Below are 13,002 nucleotides of genomic sequence, written 5' to 3'. Positions count from 1 at the left end.
TGGAATAAGGTGATGGGTTTTAATGAGTGTAGGGTTAGTTAGTAGGGTCATTAAATATATATTTGTATGGATTTTTCACGTTTCCCCTTATACCATTTTGTATAACAGAGTGTAATGGATTCATACAATAGTTCAGTAGAGGGCGATAATTCAACATATTGGATGTCAACCATCTTTAAACCTCACCGAAGAAGAAGGAGAAGAAGAAGAAGAAGGAGAATGCACCTGCTATTTTGTGATTGCTGCCCTGCCCACTATTTGACTGGAAGGAGAGCTATTGCACACATTTGTTTGTGAGGTTTCTTTGATTGTTTTCTTTTTTTCCAAATCTTTGGGGACAATTGTTGCTGCAACATGGTTTGGTTTCTGATTCTCATCTGGTTTGTCCAAGGTAGGACCAGCTATATTTTTTTTGTGACATCCTGCTTTTGAGTGTTTTCCATTTGATGTAGGGCAGGTGAATCGGTTCTTCATGTTATGTAACATGTATTATGTTACCTTTGTGTATTTCAGTGGGCAGTGTTCCGATCACCAATTTCACAAATGCTACTACTTCAAATGCTACTATCCCTGCCACAGGTAGGCAGGCCTGCATTTGGGACCAGTCATTTTGTTAGGTGATAGGCTGAAAGCTAGGCCTGTTATCTGTTTTCCATGTTTTTATTTAATGTAGGCCAGCTGTACTGCAAAACTGTTATTGTACTGTTCCACTTTGTAATATTTTATTTCTGTGTTTCAGTGGACAATTCTAAAAACCCCATCAACAATTCTACAAATGTGGCTTTCTCTGCCACAGGTAGGCCTATACTGTGATTTTCAAGTCAGTCACTTGGGATGATGGGGCCCAAAGAAACAATTCAATCTGTTGTCTTCAAGTGTATGGCTTGTCTATCAATAAACATAATGATATTACAAAATTAGTTTGTTCACAATTCCTTTTAGGTTCTACTGCCTCAATGGGGACACGCCACAAACAAAATGATTGGGTTAAAACGCCTGAAACTAGAGAAGGTAACGCATTCATTAGATGAAGCACACAATCCTGGACCTCTACCATGAGGTCTGGACTTTAATGGCACTGGAGGTAGTGACTTGTAACTAGTACATGTCAGTGTGGTTGTTTCAGACCCTCTCTCTCTGTTACAGAGGACCTACAGTTTGACCTTGCTATCACGGAGGGAGACATTCTGGTTTCGGTGAGTCTATTATCCTTGCTTTCTGTCCTGTTACTGCATCTTTTAGGCTGATGAATCAGATTGATACCACCTTCTGGTATACACAGTCTGAACCTAATGACTGCAAAATCATTCATGCCAGATTGTTGAACAGAATTACATTTGAACTTGCTCTACCGGATGTCCATGGTGTTGGTCCTTCAGATGGTTGAAATTTGAGCCAATATATCCACAGGAAAATATACAATGCATGCATACTAACTGAAGTGCCAGGTGATAGAAATTTCAACTTCAGTACCGCCACTCTAAAAAGTTGTGTTAACAGTACTTTCCTGTGGATTTTTTTAACCATCTGAAGGATCAACACCACGGACCACCGGTAGAGTAAGTTTCAATGTCATTTCATTCAACATTCTGTCTTGTAAAGAAACCTTAAACAATTTTGCAGTCATTAGTTTCAGTCTGTGTATACCAGAAGCTGGTACAGTGCCTTCCGAAAGCATCATACCCCTTGACTTATTTCACATTTTGTTACAGCCTGAATTCAAAATGGATAAAATACAAATTCAAACCCATCTACACAAAATACCCCATAATGACAGTGAAAATGTTTTAGAAATGTTTGCTAGTTTATTGAAAATGAAATGCAGAAATATCTCAACTATTCGCATCCCAGAGTGAATACTTTGTAGAAGCACCTTTGGCATCGATTACAGCTGTGAGTCTCTCTGGGTAAGTCTAAGAGCTTTCCACATCTGGATTGTGTAACTTCTCAAAATTATTCAAGCTGTCAAATTGGTTGTTGATCACTACTAAACAACCATGTTCAGGTCTTGCCGTAGATTTGTCAATACTGTAACTCGGCCACTCTGGAACATTCTGTCTTCATGGTAAGCAACTCCAGTGCAGATTTGCCCTTGTGTTTTAGATTATTGTCCTGCAGAAAGGTGAATTATGCTCCCAGTGTCTGGTAGAAAGCAGACCTAAGCCAGGATTTCCTCTAGGATCTTGCTTGTGCTTAGCTCATTCCGTTTCTTTTTTTATCCTGAAACTCCCCAGTCCACAACGATTACAAGCATACCCATAACATGATGCATCCACCACTATGCTTGAAAATATGAAGTGGTACTCGGTAATCTTTTGGATTCGCCTGTCATTACACTTTGTATTCAGCACAAAAAGGTAATTGCTTTGCCACGTTTTCTGCAGTATTACTTTAGTGCCTTGATGCCATCAGGATGCATGTTTTGGAATAATTTTATTCTGTACAGGCTTCCTTTTCACTGTCAATCAGGTTAGTATTGTAGAGTAACTAAAATGTTGTTCCATTCTCAGTTTTCTCCTATCACAGCCATTAAAGGCTAACTGTTTTAAAGTCACCATTGGGCTCATGGTGAAATCCCTGAGCGGTTTCCTTCTTCTCTGGCAACTTACTTCGGAAAGACACCTGTATCTTTGTATGGACTGGGTGTATTGAAACACCATCCAAAGTGTAATTATTAACTTCACCACGCTCGAAGGGATATTCAATGTCTGCTTTTTTACCCATCTACCAATAGGTGCCTTATGCAAGTTATTTGAAAACCAATAGGTTGCTGTAGTTAAATCTGTTTGAAATTCACTGCTTGTTCGAGACCTTACAGATAATTGTATGTGTGGGTTCCAGAGATGAGGTAGTCATTCAAAATTCATGTTAAACACTATTGCACAGTGAGTCACGCAAATAATAGATTTATTGTGTGACGACAATCTCAATTTAAATCGTAGTGGGCGTTGCCAATGGCACGGTTTTAGTTTATTTTTGGTGATTTAATTTATTTTTCTTCTAAAGGATCTTAAAATATATATATATATATATAGTTTACAAAACATTAGGAACACCTAATATTGAGTTGCACCCCCCTTTGCCCTCAGAGAAGCCTCAATTTCAGGGCATGGACTCTACAAGGTGTCAAGCATTCCACAGGAATGCTGGCCCAATGATTTCCTCAATGCTTGCCACCATTGTGCCCAGTTGGCTGGTAGTGGATCTCTAATCCGAAATAGCTCGTTCCATCTCATCCCACAGATGCTTCATTGGATTGAGATCTGGTGACTGGGCAGGCCACTGCACTAAGCTGAATTCACTGTAATCTTCGCGGAACCATTCCTGGACAATCCTAGCCTTGTGGCATGGGGCATTATCCTGCTGAAAAAATCAATTCACAGATGGATACACTGCTGCCATGAAGGGATGCACCTAATTTTCAATTATGTTCAGACATTCAAACGTTGCTTAACTTTTATCATGGGGCCCAACGTGTGCCATGAAAAGGCACCCCACAGCATCACACCATTACAAATACACCATGACAGCGCAATACACAAGGGGTGGAACAGTGGCAAAGGTACCCACAGGACAAACAGAATAATATTAGTCTGAGGAGAGATTAAATGGCATAAATACAACAAAAATAATTCTAAACACACCTTTAGTTTACAAAGTTAAACAGATGTATTTTTTCTTCATAATAAGCAGGAGTAATTTTCTTAAATCAGAATGACAGCAGACTGTACTTCTATCCATTTCACTAAAGACTAACAGAAACAAAAGACAAATTTAACTAGAATGGCTTGTGTTTGCCTGCAATGTTGACAAATATCATGATGGATGCATGTGGTTTTCTTCATACCCTAGTCCTCCCATCAGCGTGAAATTGCAAAAAAAAACGGGATTCATCAGACCAGACGTTTTTCCAATTCTCCTGTGTCCAGTGTTTCATTAGTCCACTGCAACAATTGTTTTTGCTGAAAGAAGTGGAACTCTGTAAGGTTGTCGGCTGCCATACCCCATTTGTGTCAAGGTTCTACGAGTTGAGCATTTTTTGGGTCTTTGGGCACAAATGTTTTACTGGACTGTCAATTGACTATAACTGTAGCCCGTCTGTTGCTCTGCACAATTCGTGTCACCCATTTTAGACCACTGGACTGCCATTGGCTGGATGTCCTTTGGGTGGTGGACCATTCTTCACACGCGGGAAACTGAGTGTGAAATAGCCAGCAACGTTGCAGTTCTTGACACACTCAAACTGGTGAACCTGGTACCTACCATACCCTGATCAAAGGTACTTAAATATTTTGTCCTGCCCATTCACCCTCTGAATGGCATATATACATGATCCATGTTGCAAGGCTTAACAATCCTCCTTTAACCGGTCTCTTCATATACACTGATTGAACAGGTGACCTCAATAAGGATCATAGCATTCACCTGGTCAGTCTGTCATGGAAAGTACACTGTATATTGCTCCAATCTTCTTTTTTTTGTTCTACATACTTAGTCTGGTTTTAGTCATTTAAGTTAATACTGAAATAGTTTTACCATTTTAGAATTTAAAAACATTCAAAGGGGGAAATGCAGAAATAACAATTTAATTAATCTGAGGCCTATACTCTCTAGCGACAGCTGGATTTAAGACTAGGTGTTTTGTCCTACAGGAAGACCGATTAGCTGTGAAGTCACTTTGGCCTGAGAATGAAGGCGTCACTTCTATCCCCTACAAGATCAACGATTATCTGAGTGAGTGTCGAATACAGTAGGAGAGATGAACACTGTAACACTAGATGTTTTCTAATATAGTGAGAATGATATGCACCGTCTAATGGTAGATTGTCTCTGATCCACACAGTGGACAGAAAGGAAACTATACTAGCAGCGTTCAAGATGATTTCAGACCAGACGTGTATCCTCTTCCACGAATACACCAATGAGATGAACTACATCGAGTTCATCTCTGGGACAGGGTGAGTCCAAAGTGGGCACATTAACACATTCTCTCCTTCCCAGCAGTTTACAGTTAACTCACAACCTCTCCTTCCTTTTCCTGTGTTCAATCCTTTATTTTTCTCTCTTCCTGTCATATCCCCTCTTTCTCCTCCATTTCTCTCCTCCCGCTTCTCTCACCTTTTATCTTTCTTCATTTAACTCTAGCTGTGCGTCGTATGTAGGTTTTCAGGGCGGGGCCCAGTCTCTGTACTTCGGTAGAGCCTGTAGCGTGGGGAACCTGTGTCATGAGCTGATGCATGCACTGGGCCTGCACCACGAGCACACACGGCCAGACCGTGACCAATACGTCACCATACAGTGGGACAATGTGGTCCCAGGTAACTCACAACATACTAAACCACCTCACGGGCATTGCATGTGGATCAGGGGCAGGGCTGGTCAATTTGTCCCATGGAAGAGCTGCAGTGTGCAGGCTTTTGTACCAACACTAACATACCAGATTCAGCTTTTTGTGGTCTGGAGTGAAGACCGTATAGAATAACTATTGACATTTAGTATTTTATTAGGTACTGCCTAAGCAGCAGCTACTCTTCCTGGGGTCCACACAACATGAAACGCTATATAACATTTAATAGACAGTACAGCACAAGGACAGAACAACATTAGTTTAAAAGAAGTATAGTCTTTCATACATTTATGCCTTAACGTTCCATTTATCATGTACTTATTAAAACGGAAATAGTGCAGCCATTCATTCCCCCATCCATTGCAACCCTTTTCTCTACTGTTGTAATTGCTTTGTCTAAGCAGGTCCTGATAGCCTAATATCATAGCAGCCTTGAATCCTGCTATCCTAATCTCACAGCACCAGTTCTGTAAACACCAGTGTTCTTCAGTTTGAGACCAATACTATGCAGAACTATGGATTTTATAGACTCATTTCCAATGATGTAGAATTTAACTGAATTTGTTAACTCCTGCGAATTTCCCCTGGCGTGACTGCAGCAACCTTGTTCACTAAATTTACCTGACGCGAATAACTCTACATTGTCATCTACAGTTGCCACCCGTAATGGGTATCCTGGGATAACATGTAAGCTCGTTTGAGGGCAGTTTTGTTACATTACCACCCGCAATGGGTTTCATTAGGTAAGATTAAATATTCATTCCTTGAATCCTGTAGAGTTTCCTCCTGCTAGAGGTTCAACTTAATGGTTTCCATCTCAACTTGTCTACATTTCCATTTTCATTCCCGTATATCACATTCACACCCAGCAGTGTCCGCCAGTCACATCTGCCTCTTGTAACTCTTTTAACTTCCAGGAAAAGAAGATAACTTTAAGGTGAAGAAAGGAGACACTCAGGACCTGCCCTATGACTACGACTCCATAATGCACTACGGAACGTCAGTCACACTCCTCTCCTCCTTATTCCCACTAAAGTCCTAATTTTACTCACCTTGTTTTTAAACTGCTGGCAATAAGTAAATATTAGTTTTACTGGGCCTGTGTACAGTATCCAGCTCCAGTAACATTTCCCCGTGCGTACCCAATGGTTCCCTATTTAGGTCACTTTTTTACCTGGGCTCTGGTCAAACTATGTGCACTATATTGGGAATAGGGTGGCATTGTGACGCAGTCCTTGTGTTAAAGTAGCAAGTCCTCTAATCCCCCATTGCTGGGTTTCTCCTGGCAGATACTACTTCTCATCAAACCGGAACCCCACTATTGGCTCCAAGAAGAGTGGAGTCCAGATTGGACAGAGAAATCACCTGAGCCCCCTGGACATAACACGCCTTAACAAACTCTATCAATGTGGTAAAGACACGCACACACAGAGACAGGAAAAATATCAGAGTTGGGCTGCCTTTTTAAATGCAGTCATTCTCGTGCTGTATTCTAACCATGTTCATGTCCTGTCTTTCACAGAATAACAATGCACAGTTTAGCATTTATTACACCATCGAAGATTTCAACACCGCTGCTGTCGACTGAAGATTCCAACACAAATGGCACTGACATTTTAACTTCTCAACAATGAATAAGTTGAACTAGTCCCTTAAAGCTTTCTGATGTATTATACGTGTGTTCAGCAGCAGGCAGTAGTTTAATTTGTCCTGTGTGCTCTTGCTGCCTTGAATTAGGCCTATTCCACTTCACTTGTCTTGGAAATAAATAAAATGACCTCGACTGAAAAGAATCCAGTCAGTGTGATGTTTCTTGCAGTGTTCTATTTCATTCTATAATGGACCTTCTCAGCTATGCTCATCATACATCCCAAGGTGGGATCAGAGATGAAGTAGATCTAGCACAGCAGGAGAGACGACTTAAATGAATGGTGATTAAGGTATAAAACTTGGCTGACTAGCTAGGCAACAAATGATTTAAAAACGATGACGCTGTAACACAGGACTTAGACAGCAGGGATCATAGACTCACCAAAATCAGAATGTCGCCCTCTGGAAGGGTGTACTACGAAACAGGTTTGAGTTGACGAGAACTTTGGTAAACTCTTGAGCTTAATTCAGGATCACCGGTACCATGAACGTGGCCCACCTTTTAGCAAGGAATACTTAACAAATATACATAAAGATGTATACACACACTACCGTTCAAAAGTTTGCGGTCACTTAGAAATATCCTTGTTTTTGACAGCCTTTTTTGTCCATTAAAATTAAGTGATCAGAAATAGTGTAGACAATGTTGTAAATAACTATTGTAGTTGGAAAGGGTAGGTTTTTAGTGGAATATCTACAGTTGAAGTCGGAAGTTTACATACGCCTTAGCCAAATACATTTAAACTCTGTTTTAAACAATTCCTGACATTTAATCCTAGTAAAAATTTCTTGTTTTAGGTTAGTTAGGATCAGTGTGACAGGTTAAAGGAAATACTAATAGCCTGTTATACATTAAAAAGTATTAGTAAATTCATATGTGAGTATCTTAAAACATCTAAGGTTAAGAAGATCATGCATTCAGTATTAGTTGATAGATTGATAACATTTATATAATTGTTAAAATCCGTCAAGCATACAAAGGGTACGAATTGTGAGAGGAATGTGTAAACGTTATGTTGATTACTTTATGTTGTCGTGGGTAAAAGTGTTAATCTGTGATCTACTAAATGCTCTTAATCTATGAGCCTGAGATCGATTGCTCTGGTCTCCACTCAAGTTCACGGAGAATTCGCGGTCTTTTTCTCATTGCACTAAAAGTTCTCAATGAGTAAACATTAACCTATCACTCTCGTGATTCTTTCTCCTCTTTTTCAGGTACGTTATTGATGATAAAAAAGAGTAATTTAAATGTAATAACTCGCTAACATGTCAAGAGTGTTTAAGGTTTGTCTTAGTAACATATTGAGGAAGTTAGTTAAGTTTGCAGAGAGAAATATGAGCCCTGCTCGGTTGCAGCGAAGAATAGCTTCGTACTGCTAGGTACTGCTACGTAGCTGCCATTTCATGTCGATTGTGATTGAACATGTGCGTTGTTAATAAGATATTTTGCGGCGTTATTTGTGTAATGGTTTTTCAAACACTTTATTGCCTGTTGATAAATTGAGTTATGGTTTACTGAGTTAAAGCTTTGTGCTTGACAGTTATATTGAAAATAGTATTTGTTTCAGTGATGTACAGTGTATACTGTTGTGACTTGAATAAGCCTTGTACCCTACAAAACTATCTATTTCCTGTAGATCTGTTATTCTGTAAAATGTGTTACTTATGTAAAATGATAGCACTAAAAGTTTTAATGAGTAAACATTCCGTATCACACTCGTGATTCTTTCTCCCCTTTTTCAGGGGTGTAACATCACCACTATAGTTCACATGTTGTTCCAAGATGGCTTAGCAGTTCAGACGTAATTTTTGTCCTCGTACTGTCTTGTCCTGTATATATATATTTACACCTTCTTCGCATATCTTTTATATTTTTTTATTATCCAAGAACTCAACTACAAAAGCTTTCCTGCAACCCGCCTCACCAATTACAACAACAAAAAAGTATTATTTACCTCAAATCTGAAAATCCACAGTGGAAGCTAACCAGGGGCTAATCAGAAGTTAGCCAGAAAGCTAACCAGAAGTTAGCCGAAAGCTAGCCGAAAGCTAATCTGAAGCTGCCCAGAAGTTAGCCGGCTTGCTGGCTAGCGTTGGTGTTTCAGCTGCCCACGTTTTGTGGTCATCAGCTATTCCTTTAGCTCGATAATCTACCGGCACTTTTGTGCAACGCGACTCGGACCGGAGCATACCGGGCCTTTTTTTTCTCTCAGTTTCCCCGGATTTCAGCCGCAGGCTCTGGACATTTGCACCTTGATTTCGCAGCTAGCTAGCTGCAAACCGTGTGACTATTGGCTTACGTCGATCCCGGAGCAAACTTAAATTATTCCGGAGCTAGCCAGCTGAGGAGTTCCATCAGCCATTCCTGGGCTACAGTTACCTATCCGGACCCGGGTTTTTTTTTGCTGCAGATACGGAGCCCCACCGGGCCTTCACGATTGACTGCCGACGTTATCTGCCCGAGGGAGTTATCCAACTGGCACCTCCGTCGCGACGTTACCTGAACGCTCATCTGGGGCCCGCTAATCGTTAGCTGTCTTATCGGCTGCTATCTTAATAAGTATATCGGACATTTTTTTTCTTTTTCTTGGGTCACTATATCTATTTTGCCAATTGGATTGATCCCCTCTACAAGACACGGATCCCCACTAATCTACCGACGGAAACGCACAAGGTGTCTAAAAATGCTATGCTATCTTGCTACCGATAGCCATCTACCCGGCCAGCTGTCTGGATCACCGTGACCCCAACCAACCTCTACTCACTGGACCCTTATTGATCACTCGATTAAGCATGCCTCTCCTTAATGTAAATATGCCTTGTCCATTGCTGTTCTGGTTAGTGTTTATTGGCTTATTTCACTGTAGGGCCTCTAGCCCTGCTCACTATACCATATCCAACCTTTCAGTTCCACCACCCACATATGCGATGACATCACCAGGTTTCAATGATGTTTCTAGAGACAATATCTCTCTCATCATCACTCAATACCTAGGTTTACCTCCACTGTATTCACATCCTACCATACCTTTGTCTGTACATTATTCCTTGAAGCTATTTTATCGCCCCCAGAAACGTCCTTTTACTCTCTGTTCTAGACGTTCTAGACAACCAATTCTCATAGCTTTTAGCCGTACCCTTATCCTACTCCTCCTCTGTTCCTCTGGTGATGTAGAGGTGAATCCAGGCCCTGCAGTACCTAGCTCCACTCCTATTCCCCAGGCGCTCTCTTTTGATGACTTCTGTAACCGTAATAGCCTTGGTTTCATGCATGTTAACATTAGAAGCCTCCTCCCTAAGTTTGTTTTGTTCACTGCTTTAGCTCACTCTGATGTTTTAGCCGTGTCTGAATCCTGGCTTAGAAAGACCACCAAAAATTCAGACATTTTCATCCCCAACTACAAGATTTTCAGACAAGATAGAACGGCCAAAGGGGGCGGTGTTGCAATCTACTGCAAAGATTGCCTGCAGAGTTCTGTTTTACTATCCAGGTCTGTTCCCAAACAATTTGAACTTCTACTTTTAAAAATCCACCTCTCTAAAAACAAGTCTCTCACCGTTGCCGCCTGCTATAGACCACCCTCTGCCCCCAGCTGTGCTCTGGACACCATATGTGAACTGATTGCCCCTCATCTATCTTCAGAGCTCGTGCTGCTAGGCGACCTAAATTGGAACATGCTTAACACCCCAGCCATCCTACAATCTAAGCTTGATGCCCTCAATCTCACACAAATTATCAATGAACCTCCCAGGTACCACCCCAATTCCGTAAACACGGGCACCCTCATAGATATCATCCTAACCAACTTGCCCTCCAAATACACCTCTGCTGTTTTCAACCAAGATCTCAGCAATCACTGCCTCATTGCCTGCATCCGTAATGGGTCAGCGGTCAAACGACCTCCACTCATCACTGTCAAACGCTCCCTGAAACACTTCAGCGAGCAGGCCTTTCTGATCGACCTGGCCGAGGTATCCTGGAAGGATATTGATCTCATCCCGTCAGTAGAGGATGCCTGGATATTTTTTTTAAATGCCTTCCTCAGCATCTTGAATAAGCATGCCCCATTCAAGAAATTTAGAACCAGGAACAGATATAGCCCTTGGTTCTCTCCTGACCTGACTGCCCTTAACCAACAGAAAAACATCCTATGGCGTTCTGCATTAGCATCGAACAGCCCCCGTGATATGCAACTTTTCAGGGAAGCTAGAAACCAATATACACAGGCAGTTAGAAAAGCCAAGGCTAGCTTTTTCAAGCAGAAATTTGCTTCCTGCAACACAAATTCAAAAAAGTTCTGGGACACTGTAAAGTCCATGGAGAATAAGAACACCTCCTCCCAGCTTCCAACTGCACTGAAGATAGGAAACACTGTCACCACCGACAAATCCACTATAATTGAGAATTTCAATAAGCATTTTTCTACGGCTGGCCATGCTTTCCACCTGGCTACCCCTACCCCGGTCAACAGCACTGCCCTCCCCTCTGCTACTCGCCCAAGCCTTCCCCATTTCTCTTTCTCCCAAATACAGTCAGCTGATGTTCTGAAAGAGCTGCAAAATCTGGACCCTTACAAATCAGCCGGGCTAGATAATCTGGACCCTTTCTTTCTAAAACTATCTGCTGAAATTGTTGCCACCCCTATTACTAGCCTTTTCAACCTCTCTTTCGTGTCGTCTGAGATTCCCAAAGATTGGAAAGCAGCTGCGGTTATCCCCCTCTTCAAAGGGGGGGACACTCTTGACCCTAACAGCTACAGACCTATATCTATCCTACCCTGCCTTTCTAAGGTCTTCGAAAGCCAAGTCAACAAACAGATTACCGACCATTTCGAATCCCACCATACCTTCTCCACTATGCAGTCTGGTTTCAGAGCTGGTCATGGGTGCACCTCAGCCACGCTCAAGGTCATAAACGATATCTTAACCGCCATCGATAGGAAACAATACTGTGCAGCCGTATTCATTGACCTGGCCAAGGCTTTTGACTCTGTCAATCACCACATCCTCATCGGCAGACTCGACAGCCTTGGTTTCTCTAATGATTGCCTCGCCTGGTTCACCAACTACTTCTCTGATCGAGTTCAGTGTGTCAAATTGGAGGGTCTGTTGTCCGGGCCTCTGGCAGTCTCTATGGGGGTGCCACAGGGTTCAATTCTTGGACCGACTCTCTTCTCTGTATACATCAATGATATCGCTCTTGCTGCTGGTGATTCTCTGATCCATCTCTACGCAGACGACACTATTCTGTATACTTCTGGCCCTTCTTTTGACACTGTGTTAACAACCCTCCAGGCGAGCTTCAATGCCATACAACTCTCCTTCCGTGGCCTCCATTTGCTCTTAAATACAAGTAAAACTAAATGCATGCTCTTCAACCGATCGCTGCCTGCACCTGCCCGCCTGTCCAACATCACTACTCTGGACGGCTCTGACTTAGAATATGTGGACAACTACAAATACCAAGGTGTCTGGTTAGACTGTAAACTCTCCTTCCAGACTCACATGAAACATCTCCAATCCAAAGTTAAATCTAGAATTGGCTTCCTATTCCGCAACAAAGCATCCTTCACTCATGCTGCCAAACATACCCTTGTAAAACTGACCATCCTACCAATCCTCGACTTCGGTGATGTCATTTACAAAATAGCCTCCAAAACCCTACTCAATAAATTGGATGCAGTCTATCACAGTGCCATCCGTTTTGTCACCAAAGCCCCATATACTACCCACCACTGCGACCTGTACACTCTCGTTGGCTGGCCCTCGCTTCATACTCGTCGTCAAACCCACTGGCTCCAGGTCATCTACAAGACCCTGCTAGGTAAAGTCCCCCCTTATCTCAGCTCGCTGGTCACCATAGCAGCACCTACCTGTAGCACGCGCTCCAGCAGGTATATCTCTCTGGTCACCCCCAAAACCAATTCTTCCTTTGGCCGCCTCTCCTTCCAGTTCTCTGCTGCCAATGACTGGAACGAACTACAAAAATCTCTGAAACTGGAAAC

The 13,002-nt window shown here is 42.0% G+C and overlaps 1 protein-coding gene across 1 annotated transcript; it reads left to right on the top strand.

Moving 5' to 3' along the window:
- Positions 1-250: 250 nt before the first annotated feature.
- Positions 251-7,140, top strand: LOC129847794 (astacin-like metalloprotease toxin 5). Its single transcript, XM_055915474.1, has 11 exons — positions 251-391; positions 514-579; positions 740-796; positions 943-1,011; positions 1,147-1,196; positions 4,653-4,734; positions 4,844-4,958; positions 5,146-5,318; positions 6,265-6,346; positions 6,637-6,758; positions 6,870-7,140. The coding sequence occupies exons 1-11, from the start codon at positions 355-357 to the stop codon at positions 6,872-6,874; spliced, it is 858 nt and encodes a 285-aa protein (XP_055771449.1). The 5' UTR covers positions 251-354; the 3' UTR covers positions 6,875-7,140.
- The last annotated feature ends 5,862 nt before the right edge of the window (positions 7,141-13,002 follow it).

The sequence above is a fragment of the Salvelinus fontinalis genome, unplaced genomic scaffold, assembly GCF_029448725.1.
Source record: "Salvelinus fontinalis isolate EN_2023a unplaced genomic scaffold, ASM2944872v1 scaffold_0947, whole genome shotgun sequence".
In the NCBI taxonomy this organism is placed as follows: Eukaryota; Metazoa; Chordata; class Actinopteri; order Salmoniformes; family Salmonidae; genus Salvelinus; species Salvelinus fontinalis.
Note: the sequence above shows the minus strand (reverse complement) of the source record. Positions and strands in the feature narration are given on the sequence as shown.